The 24,791-nt window shown below is 34.0% G+C and overlaps 3 protein-coding genes across 3 annotated transcripts in view; 1 reads left to right on the forward strand and 2 right to left on the reverse strand.

Annotated features, from left to right (window-relative positions):
• LOC112055668 (transcription factor E2F4) lies at nt 1–4,341 on the forward strand. The gene is made up of 7 exons (XM_024095860.2): nt 1–396; nt 522–631; nt 719–820; nt 1,330–1,501; nt 2,567–2,656; nt 3,352–3,427; nt 4,031–4,341. The coding sequence occupies exons 1-7, from the start codon at nt 286–288 to the stop codon at nt 4,129–4,131; spliced, it is 762 nt and encodes a 253-aa protein (XP_023951628.2). The 5' UTR covers nt 1–285; the 3' UTR covers nt 4,132–4,341.
• On the reverse strand, nt 4,341–12,772 carry LOC112055667 (WD repeat-containing protein 46). The gene is made up of 11 exons (XM_024095859.2): nt 12,626–12,772; nt 12,436–12,546; nt 11,662–11,891; nt 10,863–11,114; nt 10,466–10,616; nt 9,593–9,828; nt 8,581–8,751; nt 7,845–7,984; nt 6,189–6,379; nt 5,656–5,754; nt 4,341–4,483 (listed from the first exon to the last, which is right to left on the reverse strand). Exons 1-11 carry the CDS (start codon nt 12,641–12,643, stop codon nt 4,361–4,363), a joined length of 1,722 nt encoding a protein of 573 aa, XP_023951627.2. The 5' UTR covers nt 12,644–12,772; the 3' UTR covers nt 4,341–4,360.
• An 838-nt stretch (nt 12,773–13,610) lies between these two features.
• LOC112055666 (uncharacterized) overlaps nt 13,611–24,791 on the reverse strand; it is a gene marked incomplete in the record, with an annotated part of 347,646 nt that continues 336,465 nt past the window's right edge. Inside the window, 6 exon segments of the mRNA XM_052881727.1 lie at nt 13,611–15,205; nt 15,535–15,695; nt 15,959–16,245; nt 16,720–16,782; nt 17,645–17,839; nt 24,130–24,343. Coding sequence (XP_052737687.1) covers nt 14,885–15,205; nt 15,535–15,695; nt 15,959–16,245; nt 16,720–16,782; nt 17,645–17,839; nt 24,130–24,343 — 1,241 coding nt within the window.

The raw sequence follows: 24,791 nt of genomic DNA on the forward strand, positions 1-24,791 counted from the left end.
AAACAAAATTATACATCAATAATTGAAAAAAACGCACACCTTCTTGCCATACTCTTGCTTAGTGAATTTGATGCTAAGATTGATTAATAATCAAAATTTTTTTTTATTTTTATGCTTTAAAGAAAAACAGAAAATTATGAAGGTAAAAAGACTAGAACTCAGAACCTTAACGTGAAGGCACGTTAGAAAAAGGAAATCACAGGTGCCAACTTAACAATATCCCGCCGCAACGCAAAAATAAAATAAATTCTAATTATTAAATGAAAAAGGCGTGAAATTTAAGTTATGACGGAGTTGTGTCCTTATAAACGATATGAGAAATCGTTGGGATTACTTACTACGAGATTTGTGTCACTCTTGCAGAAGGCAAAGGATGGTGTCTTGGATTTAAAAGTCGTAAGTAATCAGTGATGCTAAACATCTACTGCCTTCTTGTTTGTCAGTTTGCGCTCGAAAATAAAAGGATTTGAATTCATAGCAGCAGTTTTGATCTTAACCTACTGTTTAAAATATAATTTCAGGCTACTGATTTACTAGCTGTTAGACAAAAAAGAAGAATATACGATATAACGAACGTTTTAGAAGGAATAGGTCTAATTGAAAAGCGTAGCAAAAACAGCATACAATGGAAGTAAGTAAGAACTGTTTTTAGTTCCAGTCTAGCACATATCTAGCTTATTTTCTTTAAATTTCACTAAGAGTTTGTACTTAATTGCAGAGGAGCAAGCCCGGACTGTAAGACCTCAGAGATTGGCACTAAAGTTAATAAATTAAGAAAAGAAATAAATTTGCTGGAAGAACATGAACAGTTATTAGATAAGTATGTTTCATTTTTAAGCTGTCATGATCATGAAGAATAAAGAAACTTTGAGCTCTGAGTTTTTGTATTTAAATGTGAATTTGTAAAGATGTTGTTGTAAAGAAGATTTCAAAGTTTAGTAAAAAAAAAATTAAGTATTAATTGTCCTTATACTTTTTTTGTTATGTGGGAATGGTAGTAGTTAGCAAGTAAGATTTTGTTTAGTCATAATCTTCACCTTCACCTTCACCACATTTGATTCAATTACACATAATATTATGCCGAGTGACTTTTAACCTTTCTTATGCAGCCCATTATTACCACCAGTGTTAGATTTTGTTTATATATAACTATTTTGTAGATTTACGATGCTTATAGATCATATAAACAAGATGTTCAAATTCAAAGAATCATATTCTAGGCAAAAATTTTGGCAATGAGTGAAAATAACCAGCTAGATTTAGATATCTGCTAAAGTACTATAAATTATTTGTTGCATTATTATTTATTTGTACTTGTATGTATTCTAGACAAGTGCATTGGATAGAACAAAGTATTAAAAATGTTATGGATGATACAGATAATGAATCTTTGACTTATGTGAGTGAAGATGATATTAAAAAATGTTTTGAAGGTGATCAAATTTTTGTAATGGAAGCACCACTTGGAGCAGACTTGGCTGTTGGACGTTTGCCTGGCAAAGTATGTTACATTATACAATTCCTTCTCTTTATATGTATGTTTTTAACCCACAACCTATTAACCTAGTAAACTAGACCACCTAAAGGCTGCATACTTAACCCACCACTCAAAAACTTTGACATTATCTGTCATTGTTTACAGTGATCTGTTCAGAGTTTTTATCTCTGTTACATAGTGGACCCAGAATTAGCACAGCAAACCCATGGAATGCTAAGATATTTGTCTTTGTCGGAACATGACACAACATTCCACATGGCGGTAATCTCGTGAACAACATCCAAGTATTTTGATACTTTTTCCTTTTCAGCTTTAACCGTCATGTGGAACAGTGATATCAACGATGATTGTACGGCACATTGACCGATTAACTAGCACTATATCAGATATATTGGCAATAATATAGCTAATAATTGTTTTTGATCCTAGATAATAATTGTTTTTGATCCCAGTAGAGCTATGCCCTGCTATTTTTAGAACTAGCACTGGGTTGTACCTATAATAAGGCATCTCAGAATTTATAAGGCAATCATCATCATCAACCCATATTTGACTCACTGCTGAGCTCCATTCTCTTCTCAGAATGAAAGGGCCTAGGCCAATAGTCCATCACGCTGGCCCAATGCAGATTGGCAGACTACACACACGCAGAGAATTAAGAAAATTCTCTGGTGTGGTGCTAAAGGTTTCCTCACAATGTTTTCCTTCACCATTCGAGACACGTGATATTTAATTTCTTAAAATGTACACAAATGAAAAGTTGGAGGTATATGTTCTGGACTGGATATGAACCTACAACCTCCAGAATCTGAGGCAGAGGTCATGTCCACTGGGCTATCATGGCACAGATACGGCCATACTGAAGAGCAAGCTGTTGGTAAATTATCTTGGCCTTATTATGTCTGTGCAAGTATTTGCTGTTAGCAAAATGAGAACACCCGGATACACTATGCCTGAGGGACTTCCCAGGATGATGACACACTTGAAAGATGTTGATGACTGATTATTATCATTTTTATTATTTGATATATATTAAAATATGTAATAATTTAATCATATATTTTTCAGGAACCAGTAAACAATCATAATTTTTATTTACATGTAAAATCAAGCAACCCTGTTGGAGTTATTTTATTATGTGATGTGGAAAAGGAAAAGGTAAGAATAGTCATTATTTCCATACCACGACATACATACCATTAGTATAGCAGAGTTATCTGGAAACACTGTAAAAGTTATAGGAATAATTATGTATTTATTTTTGTTAGAACACAAGTATTTCAAAATCTATTTTATTTCATGTACTTACACTTGATTTTCATCACCAATGTGAGGTGAACCCATTGATCTATTAATAAAAAGTGGATGCAATATGATGAATATAAAATAGCGATCAAAAAACATCCCCACTCAATGAGTACCAAACATAACTTCTTGGCACTCAATTCAAGTAGTTGCATTTGCAAATTCAACCTTAAACTCAATCCTTGAGGTAGAATTTGCTCTGTATTTGGGATTTCATTGAATATTGGACTATATTTAAAAGCCTTTAGGTATAATTTTTTTTACCAACAATTCTAAAACTGCAAAAGCAAAATTGGACAGTTTTTAAGTTACATTTTCTACATGATTGTGCATTGTTTTAATAAAAGAGGTCAATGGGTGAGCCCGAGGTAAGGCTATGAATATTTATTTTTTAATTGTAATGAGCCTTCAAGGGCAGTCATGTGCATTATCTATGAAATGACTGACTTCTGTGTTTGGTTTCAGTTACTGTTGAGATGAATGTATTTGAAAACTATATCTGGTGTTAAAATGTTCATGATTTTTATTACAAAAAAAAAATCTTTCAGGTCATTGAGGATGACAGTATGGATGATGAGGTGAAAAGTTACACAGAAGGAGCTGATAATATATTACAATGCCCCAGTATGTATTTAGTAAATATATATTACTGTATTAGTAGATATGTTACTGTAAGTATACTGGTAATTCTTAGGTTTTCTGAAGATTCAAAAATAGCTCATCAAATCACTCGTTTCATTGCCTTTACTGGAGAAGGGTTTTACGGAAAGTAAATTTTAGATGTTTTGTACAGAAAATAAAAAAAATCCAGAATCTCAATGACTATTTTATGTTACTTGGCTGCTGCACAGATCTGGATAAAATTAGGCACAGAGACATTCTAATATTTTTTTTTGAAACTCCCACAAATAGAATAATTTACAATTTTACAGTTTATGTATTATGCATTTTTTTTATAAATTACTAGCAGTCTCTAGTGCCAGTTTCAGGCAATACCTGGAGGCAATACCAGGATAAAAATATAGCCCACCTTCTTCAGAGATAATGTATGATTCTAAAAGGTGAAAGAATTTTTCAAATCAGCTCAGTATTTTCAGGCTTATTCCAATTAACGAACAAACAATCTTTCCTCTATAATAGTTGTGTAGAAAACAAACTAATAATACCTATCGTTTAATAATTAATTGCTTGTTTCTTTCATTAATTGCTTGTTTTTTATATTTTCAGATTATCTTCTGAGATTGAGTCCACCCATCACGAAACAAGACTTTTCCTTCTCTTTACGTGGCTCCGAAGGTTTATGCGATCTTTTTGATATTCCTTGTTAGACCAGAAAAAATCATGTTACTTTTTTTGACATCAAGTTTTATGTTATTGAATTATGAAAGACATTTTTACATTCGTTTCGATACTTTGTTTCTCTTTTTTTTGGACTTTGAAAATGTAAATAAATGTTGTAAATAATTAAAAAAAAAACAATAATCATGTATAGAAATGATACTTATAAGAGGACACAAGGAGTCTAAATTAAAATCAATTTTGTAAAAAATGGTGTATTTATTTCTTAGCTTTAGGTTTGGGTACAAATCTATCTAGAACACCAAATGATTGTTTTGGTACATTGTGTTCCTCTGGCTCAGCAACTATCTTCTTGGCTTCTATTACTTGATTTATAAATTCCTAGAAATTAACAAAAGTTATTAAAATGTATATTAACACGTTCGCTGCGGTACGAGGTCATTTGACCTCGTACGTCTTGTGTCTTCAAGGATTACGAGGTTGATGGACCTCGTATCACACCACAAAATTCTAGTATGAGGTCAAAAAAACCTCGTACCGCACCAGAGGAAAGTACAAAAATATCAGTGCCACACCGAACGTGTTAAGCTATTTAACTTATTCTACATAATAGTATATGTTGACAACCGCTGGTGCAGTTGGTAATGCCTTTATCAATAATCCTGGATTCCGCACCCAGCAGTACATTTTTCTATGTCAGAACCTGGGTTTTTGTGTCTGATCTGGTGTCAAGCGATAGCATTCAAAAATGATGCCTTGAAATTATTTTATTTATAAGTAAGTTTGTTGATGACACTCCCATGATATGCGGGCGACGAGGGGAAAGACTGCGCGGGAGTGAAATAAAAGTGAGGCGGAGTCGTGGTTTTTTCATTCATCGCTACACGCCCCCCGGCCCGCTCCCGCATCGGGAGTGTTACGAACGAAGTTGCCAAGTTATAGTGTAATACCATCTTACACTACATCACTTAACCTATGGTGATATTGAAGCTGATTAAAAATATGTATACTTATACATATATACATTTTCTAAATTTCATCAGTCCGATTATGTCAATGGTTAGTTACCATGAAAATTTCCGATCGAAATTAGTTTGTTAGACCGTTAGTTTTTTTTGGTCACGGCGGCCAATCTAATTTTTGAGATTAACCATGTACTCAGATGATTTTATAGTGCACAAGTGTGTGCACAAACGCAGGTGCACTCTCTATTCCCTCACTCTCATACTCCAATGGGACGGCAGACCGATACTAACGGTGAGAGATCAGGACCGACGGTGTTACGTGCTCTCCGAGGCACGAGGGTGTACTAACAACGCTGATTTCCTAATTCCAGGCTGCTATTAAGATTTTTCTTGAAAGAAAAATCCCAATAACATGTTTTTTTTTGTTGGCCTGACCCATTTGAACCCTGGACCTCATTGTCCACCATTGTTACCATCGAGATAAGGTTCGTAGCGTTTGTTCTTGATTCGCGTTGGCAAAGGCATTTACCATACCTCCAGATCAAAAAAAAAAAAGGAGATTACATTTCATTCTTAAATATTTCTTACCTTTCGTACATGTTCCTTAATTATTTTCTTTCTCGCAACGTCCGTTTTTCCCTTCTTTTTGCGCCTCGGCGTTAAATCTACCTTTTTAGGTTTCAGATGCTGAAAAAAAAAAAACAAATTTTCCTTAACTTTCCACACCGGAAACTCAAGTCTTAGCATTATTATCATAATATAGGAACTTAAATACAATGTAAAGCAATGAGACTTTGAAAGCGAGAATTAATTTGATAAGTTCATTGATAACACTCCCATGATATGCGGGCGACAGGGTGAAAGACTGCGAGGGTGTGCAATAGTGCGGGTGGGGTGTGACTTGCATCAGTCGTGGGTTTTCATTCATCGCTACACGCCCCCCGGCCCGCGCAGAACATCGGGAGTGTTATGAACGAAGTTGCCAAGCTATAGGTTTAGGTTAAAAGCACATAATGGGGTTGATGAATAGGTTTAAATGTATATTAATTTTTATGAGACATTCAGGTAAATAAGGTTAATTTAAAAAAAAAAAGCACAGTTGTACAGTAAGTTTTACTTACCAAAAGATTGTTTTTCGCCTCAATTTTATCTTTCATAGAAGGCACATCAACTTCCATAACGTCAAATGGATTAAGTGTTATAAGTTCTGGAGGAATCTTCTCCAGAAGAGCCTTAACCTCAGCTTCCTTCCTTTGTTTCTTCGTTTGGAATGGATTGCTCTCGAGAGCGTCGAAGTTCGGTTCACCAGATCCTAATAAAAACAAAGTTTTATGCTTATTATAATCAAAGAATGTGTATTTGGATAAAGCCTCAAAGTCTGTCTGTCTGGTCGTTCTGATCTCCCAAACAAACAAACATAAAAGGAAATCTGTTTGTTCTAAACCATGGAAAAATCATCATTTCTGTTTTTTACCCGACTGCAATAAGGATTATGTTTTTATTATAGTAGGGTCTTTCAATATTTCATTTTTATACAAATATCATCTGTATTAATAACAAACCTTAGACAACACCGTCATATTAATTTTAGATACCCTTTAAACAAATCTATTGCGATTGGACAACGATTTTATACTATTAGATATGATACGCGCCTACAAAATCACCGCAAATGTGATCCGATTTTTGCTACTCCACTGGCACCTCAGACCAATTATAGATGGACCTGTATCGCACTCATAGTCACGAACAAAATTGTCTGTCATTTTCTGAGAAAAATAAGCTTAGATTTGGTATATATCTTAAACTAAACTAGAAGTTTTTGCCCGTTTTTTACACAATTCAATCATACAAAAAGGTATTTTTACGGAGCTCTTTAACCGACGAACACGATTACAACTATTTAAAATTGGTTCTATAGAGACAGTTTTTATAATCGCATTAGATCGTTGATCATATACTTTGACAGAAAAGTAACGTCTAGCGAGGCAGGTCTTATACAATAATTGGTCTGAGACTGGCACACATGTACAATTTGTGTTTACTCACATTTTAAACGAGTATCTATAATATAATAATGAATGTATGAAATGTGTTGCTAAGCGCAAATCTCGAGAACGGCTGAACCAATTTAGCTGATTCTTTTTTTTAGAATATTCCTTGAAGTACGATAACGGTTATTATGGAGTTTTTTTTTAGGGTAGGGGGAGGGTAGGGTAATTATAGGGAGGTAGTGCACATAAGTCAAAGCGAAGCTTGACCGGGTCGGGGTCCGCTAGTTTATTTATATACAGGGTGCTTGGGAGTATTTCCCATAATTCATAACCAAAAATTAAAAATATTCAAGAAACGTGTTCTAAAATTAATATTTTTTTAAATAATATTTTTTTTTGTAAATAGATTTTAAAATATGTCCCTTATACGCGTCCTTATAATTATGACGTAGCCAAGTCTGGCGTATTTTAAAATGCAAGGACAGATAAAGGCGTGTGTTACATGTAAAGTCGAAATTATTCGAGTCCTATAAGTGGACTCATCACAACACCTTGAAATTATGGGAAATACTCCGGAGCACCTTGTATATAGTTTTTACACTTCCTGAACACAACACGACACTAGACAATATTTAGGTATTATTTGTTTAAATAACATTCGTTGCATAGTATGCGACTCAATGAATTTAAGACAATTAGGTACTTGTTCGCCTCAGTTTCTACGCGCTAGTGACATATCTAATAGTATAAAATCTTTGCGATTGGGTTCAAAAATGTCCTTACCTGGTACTATGATACTTGTGAACCCGTTGCTAGTACCTACTCCTAAAACATCTTCATATGGACAGAATTTGAAATTGTTAACGGATTTTCCCATTCTATGCCTCATATATGGCCTATCTGCTGTCTGTGTGCAACAATTGCTGAAATCAAAAATACAAAATAACATTTACTTAGGTTAAATTCTCAGTATGAAATTTCATCATCCTCACAACAACCGATCGACATCCACTATCAAATGATTTATTATATTATAAGCAAATTACAGGGCTTTTTATAGCCTGTCCAGGGACTCGGAACCCAAGATCTTGTGACCTGATGACACTTAGGCTAACCACTGACCAACAAGTCAGTTCTAATAGTAACTAGAAATAAGTGATTCTTGAGACGGTGCGTATTGTGAGGAATTCCTTCATGACCGCCGGTTGCTTGGGCACTCAAATATTAAAAAGTTGATTAAAATAAAATAAAATTAAGAATGTTTTGTATTATATTTTGTATTAACATTGTTAAAAATTAAAAAAAAAAGGACATAAACAAATGATAGAGAAAAAACGCTCCTCCCTGCATTTCTGTGAGAGTATAGGGATGAAATAAAGCCTTTGGGATTCGCTGATAAAGTAGTTTTCCATTCGTGAAAGAATTTTCAAAATCGGGACACAGTAGTTTTGAAATATATTTGTAACAAACAACCAAATCTTACTATCAGTTTAGATAACAATTGGTACAAAATAATAACCTGTAAATCTCCACAGTGTCCCCAAGGGCAACTGCCAACATATCTTTCTGTGAGAACTCTAAATCTGTAGGAGCACAATGACTACGAAGTTTATAATGTTGTATCGGTCCATCCAGATTTCTGATGTCCCATATTTTTAAGCTTCTGTCGACTCCCGATGTTGCCATATACCTGGAAATTATATTGTGAGTGAGTTATGTTTGTTATCGTGGCAGTGTGCTCGTGGCGTTCGAGCCGTCCACATCTCTGGTTGTGTAATTCTTTATGGGTGACTTGGGATAGGCGGGGAAAGTGACTTGAGTGGAAAAGGGGAGTGTTAGATATCTGTCAAAGGCTTAACCCTACACACATCGTTCACAAGTGCGTGACTTAACTCAAGGTCATTCTCTGCCATTCTAGGGTCTTATTATGGTTACAGTTTGTTTGTTAATTAAGTTGTCCTGACAAATGTAGTGAATCATAACCTTTGTTCGACATTAGTTTCTTATTTTTGTAATCACCTTTGAGTCTGCTAAAATGTTTTAACTACTTAACTAATAATCATAAAATTTAGTCATTGGTATACCTACATCCAGTGGTGTGCACTTCATAGATGCAAAAATGCATTGCCTACCCTAAGGACTCAATACAAACCTATGTTGGACCACATAATACCTAGTTGGACAAGGAATTTTCCAACTTACCCTAGTTTAAAACCTTGTGCACGCCACTACACTACATCCAATCACGTTGGCAGGGGTCAGAAGTAAGAACAAAGGTAGGCAGATTTTTAGGCATTATATGATTATAATAAGTAGGCATACTACAATGTAGGCTTTGTTTAATTTAGTAATAACGTAAGGATTCTTATTTAAAACGCGAAGGAAGTCGCGGGCGTCCTATAGTATATTAATGTAAATATGAAATGAAGACTCTATTTAGATTTTAATCTCAAAATCAATGTATTATAATGGATAATTTTCAAGAGCATGTATAGTGAACGTGTTTATAAAATAATTATTATTTTACTTACATGCCACGGTTATCTACAGCTATTGCGGTCAATGGTGTTTTGTGGCATAATATCTTTGCCAAAGGTTTCCTAATGGTCGGTGACCATAGAGACACTACTCCCTTGGAGTTTCCCAAGCATATAGTAGCATTGTACGGATTCTGTGTCATGACAGGCGTTCGACCCATATTGTTGTTGTAATGTCCAACTATTTCTCCTATAGATATATCCAACCACGACATAAAACCAAATTCATTCTGTAACAATCCATGCTTTGTTTTTATAAATGTGAAAGTGAATTTGTTTGTTTGTTTTTTTCACTGGCACAAGATTTTTAAACTTCTTTTACAAATGCAAAGGTATTATGTAATATATATTATTTGACGGCTTCCGTGGCGCAGTGGTATGCGCAGTGGATATACAAGACGGAGGTCCAGGGTCTATCTCCGGTTGGGATGATTGAGGTTTTCTTAAATTTTCCATCTTAGATTGCATCATCACTTACCATCAGGTGAGAGGGCTAACTTGTAGAGAATTAGAACAGATTATAGGTATTATATCCCTGAATTTTTAACAGAATAAAAATTAGACAGATGAACTAGCTCAGCAATAAATGGTTAAAAAAAAAATTCAAGCTTAATGAACAAATTATGTAATTCATAAGCTGGTGACTAAGTTGAAAAATATTTTTTCAAATCAGCACCTACACCAAAAATAAGTATGAAAGAAAATTATTTTTTCTTGAATTTTTTTTTATAATTTTCATTAAGATTGTATTGTTTTCATCAAAGATACCATTTCCAAAATCCTCGATATTATTTAATTTTTTCTACTGTTTATTATTGTTAGTGATAATTTCAAAGGTGGCGCCAAGTAATGATAAATCTAACTTACAACAGCAGCTAACAAGAAGTGGTATGGCAAAAATTCCATCCTTAATATCTTATCCATCCTTTTTATGCAATGTAATTCTATTCCAGTATTGTCATAAATATATAACCATTCCTTTTGGGCAGCAGCGATCATAGTTTCTATATGTAACCAACTGTAAATAAATAATAATAGGAATTATTTCGAAAAATTGATAATGAGACTACCTGCAATGTAGTATCTAAATATTATACTACAAAAATTTAATTTTGTCGTTTGTTTGAAAATTCCATTAAAAATTAAGACATAACCTAACTTAATATGTATTGATATTACAAGCAGACACTGTTTAAGGTAAATCCTTACCTCCTCTACCCTCTAAAAAGTTAAAGCATGACTGTGCTAAAAATACTGTACCTACCTTATATCATGTATGGATTCCATAACATTGATTTCAAAATGTAACTTCTTTGTCACCCAATCAAATGCTGCTAGATGACCCTTCTTACTGCCCAATAGGAGATGTCTGCCATTGCGGGAATATTTAGCTTGATATGGCCCAAAGGCGAGGTTTAATTCAAATATCTTGGTTGCCGCTGTAATGTCTACATTGTCAGCAATCACTTTTTGTGTGATACCAGTTGTACGGTGGTCTTCGTCTACTTCTAGAAAACTGTAAATGAAAAAACCTCAAGTTTAAAACAATAGTATTATAAATCAGTGTTTGTAGTTTTTATGATTATGAATATTATAACAGTTGTAACTTTACTGTTTAATATAATTTTAGGTCAAAATTAAATTGTTCCAAATGCTTCATCATTTAATATATGCTCAAGAAAATTTGTAATTTTGTATGAAATAAATACTTTTGTACTCAAAAGCCGATTTGACAAATTCTTCCATCAATAAGCTACAATATTAAGGTATTAATAAATTAATATTATCAATATACAGTACCATAGGCTATATTTTATCCCCATATTTCTACATGAACAGGAACTCTACAAGTGAAATCGTGAGGTTCTGTATTCTCTAATTTATGATTATGTATTCTTTATGCACACTCAAATCAATCTTAGTCTGTCTTTTAAAACCCACTGAGAAATTTCAGACAGCAGTGTAAAATATAAATGGTCTTTTATTTTCCTGATACCTTGCCTATGCCTGATGCTTCCCCATTCCAGAATTTGGACATCATGTTAAATATACACAAAGCTTACCCTTGGTCTTCAGTCAACAGAATATCAGCTCTAGCAGCCTGCTCTTCTGCATACTTAAACTTATTTTCTCTTTTCTTTAACTTCACTGCATACAGTGGGTGTCTAACACCTTTTCCAAGACCTTCACCTCTTGAATGCTGTTCTAATTTTTCAGGGTTTATTGGCGCCTTACCAGGAAACTTTTGTACTTGTTTTGTTTCTTTCTTTTCTTTTTTCACATTGTATTTTTCCTGTGTTGTTTACGAAAATAATTATTCAAATAAAACCTACATTGAAACATTGGTTTTTTGTGTTGTCAAATATAATAGAATAATCAACATAACCAAATCATAAGAAGACAGTGATATCCAGACATTTGATATTTTGTAACCACTGAAAGTTTGGCAGCTCATGGCAGATAATAAGTATACTGTATAGTGTATAGTCACTAAGCATTGTGGCAAACATTCGGTAGAGAACCTTAAAATTTGATTGTGAACAGTATTTTACAAATGTTTGCCACAAAGCCAAGGGACGTTTGTGTCTTAGCTTCGACGTGATTATCATGTTATATCTAGGAAAATATAAAAAATACGCTTTAAATGGGTGAGTCTTGACCCTTGAACCTTACTAACTCCCAAAGCCACAATGGTAAATGCTCCAAAGTTGCCTAGTGTATTTATATATGCTAGGAGCATAGGTCACTCACTTTCACGTTTTATAAAATCATAAGTTCTGACTGTTACATGCTCTCAATCTACATTGATTAAAATTTATAAACTATAGCATAAATACCTTATATTTTTGATCTTTAAGAATTCTCGAAGTGGGCTTAATTTTAAAGACTTTTACATTTTGATCGTTGTTTTCTTCTTCTTTATTATTATCAATATCAAAGTATCGTACCTGAAAATTGGTTTGTTTTTAAATAATATAACCTCTGTTTGGTACCATTTTGTGTAAAATTTTTAATGTATTGTATTACCGTCTTTTTTTCCTTCATTATGTATCAAAATCTTAACAAATCAACAATAAATGTTGATAAAATTAAATAATTGTATTGATTGTATTGTATAAAAAATAGGTACACAATAATTAAACATGTGAGCCACCGCTAGCTTAAATTGACAGTTACAATGACAAAACAAAACAACAAACGTCGAATCTGACATTGACATTGACTTTTCTATAATCTGGCTTTACGGCTCTGAGTTCTAGTTTTTTGACCAAAACTCTCATATTGACACTGACAGTAAATAATAGAACTAGAGATGTCAATTCATGTCGATTGTACTGATATCGATAAATATGCTAATATTATTATAACGTGTTAAGTACTCTGTTGTATAACTTCATTATCTCTATCGCTACACAGTATTACAACAAAGTAGCTTTCTCTGTCCCTATATCTCTATATACCTATGCTTAAATCTTTAAAACTACGCAACGGATTTTGATGCGGTTTTTTTAATAGATAAGAGTGATTGAAGAGGAAGGTTTATATGCATAACGTTGTATATAAAAACGTAGCGGCCCGCTCCGGCTTCGCACGGGTATCACATTAATATTACAAAGGCAAAAGTTTGTGTGTATGTTTGACCTTCCTTTACGCTGCCGCTACTGAAGCAAATTGGCTGAAATTTTGAATGGAAATAGATTTCACTCTGGATTAATACATAGACTTTTCTTTTTATCCCCAAAAAATCCATGGTTCCCGTGGATTTTTAAAAACTGAATTCCACGCGGACGAAGTCGCACGCGTCCGACAGTTATTAATAAAACTGAATGTAATTTGGACGAAATAAACATACAATAGTCATATTTTTTGTTGGAATTAAAATTCCCGCTATATTATGAATTCCAAACTATTAATATTATAATTTTTTGACTAAATTATTGAGTGGGTTAGACATTTCTCTTTTGCTAGGGAACTTTCTATCAATCAATCAAGCTTAGGAATGAAAATCAAGTTATTATCTCGGTATTTATTTTTATTCTTTTTAACAACACATACTCAATATTTTACAGAAACGTATATGACAATCAGATTAGTAACATAGTAATAGGTTTAATATTTAAATGCGTATATAATTATCGATCAGTGTACGCGATGCGATTTCCAGAAATAATTTCAGTGAATTCACATAGGTATTTTACAACGTAAACATTACGCATCGACATTAAATATAAATAAGTAATAAACAATAATTGCACATTTTACGAGAAGCACATCAAATTATACATAGCAAAATAACGCTAACCCTTCTCATTTGAGCTATCACATCCTCAAAGGTAACAATAAATAACATGTAACATAATCACAGCAAGTGAACATTGGCTAACAAAGAAATTATTAATTTATCACTAAATTGGTTATTAATTAATGACTGAATTATTTAACTTACATGATCTATTGAGATCGCTTTATTCTCTAATATAAATATTAACGTCCTCACGACGTGACAACTATGTATTCACAATTTATTTACAAAGTGACTAGAGTCTTCTATAAGTTTCTTTTAATTTTCGTTTCATTGTCTCCTATACCAATAATAGTCTTAATACGTCAGTGATCGGGTGCTCCTGCGGAAGCATTTGGCACATACCCAGTATGAACATAAACGCAGTAGGTATAACATTCTTATTTGCTATTTAAGTTTCTTTGTTCGGTAAAATGACCTTACATTTTTCACTAAACACCGGCTACTTTGGCCTGTAATCCGGTGTCTATAAAATAATCTAATTAAATGGGTTACATACATATTTACACATAATATCCATCTTGGTGTGTTTTATGGGTCTAAAATCGCTTAATACAATTGTATAAACTTTCCCTAATGTAAACTTACTATAAGCATAATACGAGTAACAGTGTTTAAAATTCATTTAAATTTAAGTTCGCCTTAATGATAATTACTCGAACTTTTCGAGATTTAACGCGATGACTCACAAAAGTCACCCATCGTATACAACGGTTTATAAAATAGACATCATTATCTAATTAGAACACATAACGTCCGAAGGACCCTTCGCGCGGGCGATACACTGTACACAACTAGATTTTTATCGTTCACTGTATTCGATTTGACATATTTTATGTCAACAGTCTTTGGTAAATAGCTTTACTAAATTGTTTATATTACATCGCACTCACAGAAGCGTTTCCATTTCGAAATAAGCTCCGCCGAGTTTATGTTGGCTTACGAAATCACTGTCTCTCGTTTTCGGCGGCGCTGGGTGACACTTAAATAGGCGTGGGAAGCACTGTGAAGTCCTGAAGTGCATTTTTCACTGTTTCGTAGATTGGCCGATTCTCATCGGGACAGTAGCCATCAGGAGAGCAAAGTGTTTGCAGTTTGGTCAGATATGAATCAAAGTTGTCATAGGGAGGTTTTTCCCCGGGTCCTGGGGCCGGGGGCGCCCCAGGTGTTCCTAGAGCAGTGGGCGCAGGAGCGGTGCCTCCACCAGGGAGCCGGACGGTTTCCAATAAAGTTATCACGTTATTACATAGCCCCTTGTAATACTCGTGGAAATTATTGTTGCTGTGATGCATTTGCTGGTTCTCCTGTAAATAATGACAGTGTTGGGTTATGCAGTCATTAGCATATCATACAATCATGATACGTAAGGTTCGTCATTATTATCCAACACAAAATTGTTATAACATTAATGGCTCTTCTTTAGAGTGGCTACTTTATTGGTTAATAAACAAGTGGTACTCACAAAGTCATGTGATGTTAGTAGCACTCAAAGTTGGATGTTTGGAGCCATGACTGTACCATCTACGTTATACAGACAAAGATAGTTATAGTGAAGTTTTGATCATGAATTAAATTACTGAGAATGTTTTGTGTTTTGTTTAAATCATATTTATTTAACGACATTTTAACTTACTCTTTCGCCATGGCTAAGTTGTGATTCCATTGCATTGATGTCGGATTTTAGACGGATCATTTGCGATTCTACTTTAGCATTCTCACGTTGCAGCTCGGTTATTTCTTGCTCCAAAGTCATAAGATCTTCACCGTTTCCAGTCTGCATGGTTATATCTGTACCTAAAATGATTAGGTATTATAAAATTATGTATTTCAAATAAGTACTTTATTAGGAACTAGCGGACAGCTGCAACTTCGGCTGTTCAATAGTTCCAAAGAAAAGCGAGAGCAGACAGACAATAATTGTGATAATTGGTATTTTGTGTTCTACAACTGTCTTTTTTATCGCCTAATCTCAATTTTTGATAATTATATTCATTGACCATGAAATCGATTTTATTCTTTTATAGTATGTGTTAATATAAATAAAAATTATAACACACCTGAATATGATTTAGGGTATAATGGCGTGATGTCGTCAGGATATTTGGGTTTCTTTGGTGGTGTGGGTGTTGCGGCTCCTGCGATCGGACAGCCGGACAGCGAGCGATGTGTCAGGAAAGAGCCATTCAAATGTCCGGATCCATCGCACCCTGGTGTCGGACAGTTCACACCGTCAAATTTGATAGCGGATGCTGCTGCCGCCACGGCTGCTTTGTGTTGTTCCACTGTTCCGCCGCTTTCTAGGACTCGCATTTTGTTGCGATTCGCAATCGGACACCCGGAAGCGCTGTGAAGAAACAAGTAAATTATTATCAATTATTCTTAGTGATCATTAAAAAAATGTGACGGGCAAACGTAGAGCTATTACTGAAACATCGATATCAAATGTTTAGGCACATCACTAGGCAGCATTTTGACGTTATGAAGTCTATGGCTATGGTTGGATTTTCATTAAGTACACCATTACTGACGATTGCTCGAAAAAGAGAATTCAATTTTTGCCGTTTTGATGATTTATAATATTTATAAATAATTTAAATGCAGCAGTAATATATAATTAGGTATAGGTAACTTTTTTAGGTTTCCACCTAGTAAGAGGTACCTTTGCAACTAATACGTAATACTTTCAATTTTATTAGCCAGGCCTCCTTATGTTAGGGATATGGAGCGTTATGCTATTATTATTATGCTTTGTTATGGCGGGCTATGTTATGTATACTTTATTTATTGAATAAATGTGTTTTTTTACTAAGAAACTTACCTTCGATGTGATAAGAATTTCCCAGTAGCATGTCCAGAACCATCACAGCCCGGTATTGGGCATCTAAGCAGCGTGCAAATACCAACAAACTTATACTTAGACATGAGAAACGGTAAAGGGAATGATTTTATTTGTTATAGGTATACAAGTAGGATAAACAATACTCTCTTTCAAGTTAGTATAAGGAAAAGTAAATTCGCATTTTCTTAGTAATACAAATATAAAGGAAAATCATTAAATAAACACATTAGTCTGAAAGAACTAACGTTTATATTTAATGGTTATAAAAATTATGTATCAATTTGCTATAGCTAAACTTGTTAGTATAACTCGCAAGTAACGATGTTTCGAATTCACCTCTATATTTCCCTTTCTATAGTATCGTGATAGACAGAGAAAGAGATAGAGATGAATTCGAAACTGTAATTTGCGAGTTATGCAAAACGTCGTTACTGAATCGCAATACAATAGTTCAGCGTTTCCCAACCTTTTTCAGCCACGGACCCCTAGGAAATCAGGCACAGTTTTCACAGAACCCCTTAATAAAATAAACAGTAAAAAAAATCCGATTAGGTATTTATTTTTGTTATTACAAATACAAAATAGCTACTCATAACTGTTTACTATGAAAAGTGTGAAAAACGTTCAAGTTGAAGTAAGCAGTAAGATTCGTGTTAAAAGGTCAGATCCTCTCAATATTCAAATTAGTATATTTTTTTTATTCTTTACAAGTTAGCCCTTGACTACAATCTCACTTGATGGTAAGTGAAGATGCAGTCTAAGATGGAAGCGGGCTAACTTGTTAGGAAGAGGATGAAAATCCATACCCCTTAATATTTGTATTTCAATTACGTATGACACTGCGAACCCCCAGGGGTCCGCGGACCACAGGTTGGGATGCAATGCAATAGTTAATCCAGCTCACCTGAGAGGCTCCGAGTCCTGTCCATCTCTCGGCTTGCTCTTCGGTTTGTTCGCTCTAGGACAGCCGGACAGCGACCGGTGCGACGAGTAGTTGCCGGTGACGTGCCCTGACCCGTCGCAGCCGGGCGTCGGACACTTCAGCTCCTGCGAGTGAGGCTGCAGCTGCGAGCGGTCGGCGCGCGGACACCCGGACAGACTGCACATATACAGACTGCTTACAATGGCGTGACGGAACAACTTGCGGCAACTTACGATAGAGGAGATTGTTACTGTATACAGGGTGCTCGAGAGTATTTCCCAAAACTCTAGGGTTATATTTTTTTTGAGGAAAATTAACTAAAAATATGAGTAATGAAGTCAAATGGTAGTGTTTCGTTTTTTAATTATTTATTATATAAATAGCATAAATATTGTTTTGAATAATATAAATCATTCCGTCCCCACTCCAAAAGGTTTCTGATTTCAAATAATATCAAGAAAGAGAAAGAAAGAGTAAAAAGAAACATGAAAACCGGAGCTGTTTCTGAGCAGGTCGAGGGTAAATGTTTTATTGATTCGCCGATTTATAGAACATTTGTGTACTAAAATGAATATTTTCGGTGTAATAAATATTTCTTTTCTAATAGATCTTAAATTGTATCCCTTATATTATTACCTAGCCAAACTTATTCATTGATAAATATCATGAAGTAGCTTACTAGTGGAGTGCGGAGTGCCAGTTGCAATATCTCGACGATATCGACAGTTTTACCACTACAATTAAGTATTTTGAAATTCAAGGATAGATATCTATAGGCGTGTGTTACATGGATAGTCAGTTTTTTTTTTAGTAAAAAAGAAATAGATAAGTTATAAAAAACATGGTCAACATCTTGAAGTTCTGGAAAATACTCCGCAACATCCTGTATAGCGAATATCTATTTAACGAAGCACTTAAAATGTATACTCTTAGATTTGTTCTTGGTTCTCGGCTCTTTGACTTGGTTTACATTGCTGCTTATTGAAACGCTATACAATGTAGAGTCTACAATCTACATAAAGTTCGTTTCATGTAGAATGGTGCAGGTGAGAGTTCTTTTCACTCTTGAAAGTTTGCCGCGATTCACAATAATAGTACTTATTATGAATTTCATACAGGCGACTGTCACAGTGCAAATGCTATTTGAAATACACTTCAGTGTAAGAAGCAATAAACATTATTTTCATAATCTTTGGATTTTTGTTATACATATTTATCTATACTAATATTATGAAGAGGAAAGATTTGATTGTTTGTTGGTTTGTTGGCATTGAATCGGCTCTGAAACTACTGAACCAATTTGAAAAATTCTTTTACTGTTGGGAAGTTAACTATCCCCGAGTGCTATAGGCGATTTTATCTCCGTATTCCTATGGGAACGGAAACCACGCGGGTGAAACTGCGCGGTGTCTGCTAGTATTAATATGTATGCAAAGAATTTTATGTGAGTGTGTGAATTTATTTTAATAATATCAAGCAAATGGCTAACTCCTATAATCTGTGAGTGATCTGATATCTACGCGATTAGGCAAACTAATTTTTTTAGTAGTGTGTTAAGCACGGATTTTGCTTATATTGTAGTGATATGTTAACATATTTTTGTGCAGAAATCATGAAAAGTGCTTTTAAAAATGGACGTAAAGACAAAGTTCTCAATTAGAGTCTATGTTTTTTGTATAGTGACGTAACCTTTATGTTTAACATAATATCAAGATCGGCAAAAGTTTGATTTAGTTATTTTTTTATATTTTATTTTGACCATATTTATATTTTATATTATAAAATATACATTCATAACGTTTACCAACAGTCATTAGTAAAATGTAGCATGTATCATATTCTAAGGGTGCCCACACACGGTTGACAAAACAATATATATTGGATAATATTCGTACAATATGGTGTGACAGTGTGAGGGCAACCTAATAGGAAATAAAAGCCCGGAAAATTCTTCCTATTTTATAAATTATTTACTGAAATTACTACTACGTAGGTAGGTACTTATGTATTGTTCTTATCACAAATTTCAAGTTAAAACTGTATTTAAATATAATAGTAAATTAGCTAATTAAGGAAAAGTTATAAGTTAATTATAAATAACGTATATATATTCCTACTACGACACAAAAAACATGCAATAATACTGTACCTAAATCGAATCAGGCCTGTAGGCATGTGGCACGTCAATTCTCTTTCTACAAACGCTAACGATTCGAAAATTAAAAAAAATACATTCATTATCGACAGATCACGTGATCAAGCTGTCAATGATCTGTTATTCCTATACATTTTTTTAGTTTCCGAAGCGTTAGCATTTGTAGAAAGATAATCGACGTGCCACATGCCTACAGGCCTGTTGTTTTATATATTTGAGCTGTTTAATTATAATAAACTAAACGTGGGCAGGAAAATTTTAAAATTATCTGGTTAATCAGTTTTTTTAATTATTAAGCAAGCGCGCGTTCAACAAATGTACTGAAAATGGTAAAATATGTAAATTACTATGTATATTACATATTATCTACTTGCTTGAAAAACTAACTCTGAAAACAATAAGATTTTTTTATAAAGCAGTCCACCGTAATATTTTATCTTTATTTGCAAGTGATTCTATCCGTTACCTTCTAGTTTAGTTTATATACCTATAAGTGATATTTATTAAATAATTTTTAAATATTGATAACTCTCTAAGATTAACAGATGCATTGATTAAGTGAGAGAGAGCGATCTAAACAATTCTGGCGATACCATGACATGGTGCTTAACGATGAGTTAAAAATCCACAAAACAATAGGTTAAGCAAAGCAAAGTTGCAAATGCACCTATTCGCTACAGATTAAGCAAAGGATTCTAAGATTTAACTATGATCAAATCGAGGGGTATAAAGAATATAAAGGGTCAAATAAAGAATCCTTAGCGTCGCGAGAGATTCAACGCACGAGTTTCGCTGCCGTGTGCAAACCAAAATAATTCTTCATAACACTACTGTGAGTACATACTCGTACTACCTTAACTATAATAAACAAAGAATCTCAATTCGGCATTACGGAGGTACCGTTTTTAATAATGAGAGTTAAATTCACACCCCTGCCACACAATCACCAAGGTTTATAAAAGTAAATTGAAACAAACCAAAATCCGAAAATATTTTTCAATTTGATTGGATCTACGGGCTAGGCAATGGTACAGCTAATTTACTATATTATTTTACTTTTTAAACGATGTCTAAAATGGAGAAGGTTCTACGTTCAGGTATGTTTTATAAAATTAAGGTAGACGTTTTCACAATAAAATAGAAATTTTAACATTAATTAAAATTTTCTGATATTTTCATCAGAATCCTAAATCATATAAACTAATTATAAATTAGAAAAAAAAAACAAAAATGTTACATACCTACTAGACTTGTTAATATTGTTCTAATTATTTCTGTCGTACTTATTGAGTCCAAAATTCGAACTTTGTTGGCTATATAGGAAAATTACTTTTCCTTCATTTCATTTCCTTCATCGAGCAAAAGAATCCGTGCAAATGAGATAAAAAAATGCTTTTAAATATGTTAGGTGTGTTCTCAATTTTAGTTCCTTTCTAAAAAAACAAAAGCTCATCCTTTCTTTTTTTCTAACAACATACTCGTACATATAAACTTCGTTTAATTTAAACATTGATTTATAGTAACTGGGATTATTTTGAGCGGCACTGTAAACATTTTCTTAGCTGTCGTCGGTTACTTTAAGGGGCGTGTGTGAACACTTTAAGGAATGATAAAAATAATCTGGAGTGTGAAGCATCTGTGGAGTGTTATAAGTGAGTTTGAATCTCCACACTAAAATTAGCATACTGTTTATGCGTCTTCATTCAACTTGCATTCAGTTTACTACACCTATCTTATTAACTAAACTTTTTTTTATGATATCTAAATTAAAATGCACGTTTCACATTTTCACTTTGATGAATTGCTTAAAAGTACATTCAATGAACTGAAATGAATGTACAAATCACAGCCGAGGCAATATTGCAAGCTCGAGCCGTAGGCGAGAGCTAGAGTTATAGCGTTTTTTTGAGGCAAAATGACCAAAAACAGTCAGTATTACCCAAAAAGTAAATTAATATTTTTGTGTTTGTTACATATGTTTTTGTGTTTGTTACGGTTGTCATTTATTGTCAAAATTATTAAAATTAAAGAATTAAATGTTTATTTATCATACTTTATTTCAAAAAGTTAATTTTATTCATAAAATGTTTATGACTTTTCTGCCATCTCTTTGCTAAGATTTAAAAAAGTACCGTTCGTTTTTAGACGGATAATAAACGTTTTAAATTATATTACAGCACATGGGCGTTTTACTTAACATTACGGCTCATGTACGTAATGAGATACATTACAATATTGAAATTTGTGAAATAAGAGATACTTTACGAGCAAATGTGCTATAAAATGTATTTTTAAAGTATAAATTATACATTACGAAGGTTAAAGGCTTTTAAATAAATAGATATATAAGTTATTTAAAATTGCTTAAGCTTTACATAACATTACTAGACTCACCTAAAAAAATATTTTTTGTAAAGGTAAATCAAAATTAAAACTCGTTTATTTCAAGTTGATAGGCCTAACATATTATGTCAAGTTTATCTTGTAGTGACTCTATTACTATTCTATTCTACTAAGAGTCGGCTTAAACTCAACAGTTACCTTAGTACTATTATGATATAGGTAATGGTGAGTTTAATAGTTTTAATAAAGATGTTTAAATGTAAGCTTCTCACAATCTAATAGGTACTGTGTTAGAATCAGAAGCCAAAAATAAACGCAAGTAGAATAACATCTAGACGATTTCACATCAGCGTTTCGTCATGCGGTTAGTTTACAGCTAAACCTCGAGCACAGCCAATTGATGTCGGAAATGTGCAAAGTGGAACATATAGCACAAAATTGTCACATTAATATTGTACGGCGAATATTGCATCGTGCCGCTAATATTGCGTCGGGTTCTGAGTAATATTGCTGGTGGCTATAATGTTGCTGGAACATTCCCAATGTCGAATATTCGCGAGTGCGCAAATATTGCCGCTTGCCTGCGGTGTGTCGCGAAGTTGCCTGAAATGTGGCCGGTACCGTCGCAGCTCTCGACCGGGCACTGGATAAGTTCCCTCGACTCTCGTATCCGGTAACCCGGTTTTCCGTAATAGTCGTCGCGGTGGTAGCTATCGTGAATAAATATAACAAAATAAAACAAAAACAATATAACGATAACACAACAAATAAAACAAACGGAACGGAACAAAAAAAAAAAAAAAACTTTACAATACAATATTAATATTTATGTATGAATTGTTATGTATACGTTACGAGCGCATATTCTAATTATAAATACGTAATACGAATTTCCACCTACATTTGTTACGATTGTTCTTATTATGAGTGTCATTAAAGTCATTCACCTATAGCTATGTGGTAGTAAAAAGAACTGGAATCTGTATACGCTGTTTGCGTAAACGTATTGAGTGTTTACTTTACAAAAGTAGCTAATATTAAAAAAAGTTATCAACAAATTGCGTTCGAAAATTGATTATATACGGAACGTTACAAAGTAGGTAGAGGTAGGTATATCTCACCTGTTTCGTCGCATAGTTGGTGGCACGCTATTCTATTGTATATGTTATCTATGTCTTGTCAATTGGAGCGCGCATGGCACACGCGCGCGCGGCCGGCGGTATATTTAGACTGATCCGTCGAGTTAGAGTGTGAGTGTACTACAACTATAGTATGAGATACGTTCGAAATAACACACTATGAAACAATTATGTGATTATATGCTTGTGTTTGTGTTTGCAAGTATTTAGGCCGATAGAAAAACTCTTTTAAGTGTTTAGTATAGAAAATCTCTTACAAATTGTTTAGGTATTACTTAGATGTTTGTTGATTAATAAGAACATTTTTACGCTTTATTTTATACTTATTACATTACCTAATTACTAATCATTACTTAGAAGGAAAATTTTGTTAATTATTTTAGTGTATGTTTTATAAACACTATAAATATAATTTGATACTTTAATTTATAATAACAAATGTTTTAAAAAAGCCCTAACCCTGGAAAAAATTGCGTTTTTCGCAAAGAAGAAAAAAATTAGAGAGCTTTGACTTACTTCTGTAAAATATATAATGTCGATAGATAATAGATTCTTATAAGGATTACATTAATCAATGCTCGGTGCGTCACCGAATCCATCGAAGAAAGACGGTATACTCTAGAGTTTGCCAAGTAGGTACTCCATTGTACCTACTTGTACCTCTCTACTCGATCGAGTAAAGCTTATTGGTAAATGCTTTAGTAAACTGGCGGATGCTCGCGGTATCGCAGAGGAATTTTCTTGTTTGCATGGTGGTATATAGATACTCTCCCCTACCATCTTTTAGTGAGCGCTGAGCACATTTATGTCAAGTAACCAAGCGTATTCACCTGCTATCCTTGGGCTTGTCGTGCGGCGCGTGCGGCGGCGGCATGTAGCAGGGCGGCGAGTAGGGCGGCGCGTGCGGCGGGTAGGCGGGCGGCGGGGGGTAGGCGCCGCACTGGTACTGGTAGCCGCCGTAGCCCGCCGCGGCCGCCGCTGCCGCGTAGTCCGGCTGCGCTAGGCCGTAGCCCGCCACTGGATGAGGGCTGACACCGCCGTAACCTACGCACCAGCATAGGGAACATTTTTATACAAGATTAAAGGATTTATTTCGGAGTGTGCCCAGGGATTTTTTGATCAAGCGTCTCCTTCACCTGCTTGGCGTCGCAGTAATTTACACTTACACAGTCATTAATAAATGCTGGTCCTTCGTAAAAGTACACTCAATATGTTGTGTCCTTCTACTGAGTTTGCGTAACGAAGTAATTCCGTTTTCCTCACCACCTACAACGTGGTTATCGTCAAGTAAAGAGTGGATATATTTCAGTTTTCAGTCATAATTTAGGTATATTTAGATACACACACATGTTTATTTCAATAGATTTTTTTATTTCATTCCATAAGACACAAATTCGTAAACAGTACTACTGTGCCTAATATTAAAGTAAGGTATATGAATAGAAAACTCATTATTATTTATCAGGTCAAGAACGTTGATAATATTAATTTG

Source organism: Bicyclus anynana, chromosome 5 (assembly GCF_947172395.1).
Source record: "Bicyclus anynana chromosome 5, ilBicAnyn1.1, whole genome shotgun sequence".
NCBI classification, from domain to species: Eukaryota; Metazoa; Arthropoda; class Insecta; order Lepidoptera; family Nymphalidae; genus Bicyclus; species Bicyclus anynana.

Excerpts from the sequence above, each read along its gene's own strand:
- LOC112055668 (XM_024095860.2), top strand. The coding sequence starts at position 286 with ATGACGGAGTTGTGTCCTTATAAACGATATGAGAAATCGTTGGGATTA. Across the intron at positions 397-521 it reads GTGTCTTGGATTTAAAAGTC|GCTACTGATTTACTAGCTGT; the intron begins GTAAGTAATCAG and ends ATATAATTTCAG. Across the intron at positions 632-718 it reads AAAAACAGCATACAATGGAA|AGGAGCAAGCCCGGACTGTA; the intron begins GTAAGTAAGAAC and ends ACTTAATTGCAG.
- LOC112055667 (XM_024095859.2), bottom strand. Across the intron at positions 9,829-10,465 it reads ACTTCTTGTTAGCTGCTGTT|AATGAATTTGGTTTTATGTC; the intron begins GTAAGTTAGATT and ends GGATTGTTACAG. Across the intron at positions 8,752-9,592 it reads GCTGTAGATAACCGTGGCAT|GTATATGGCAACATCGGGAG; the intron begins GTAAGTAAAATA and ends TATAATTTCCAG.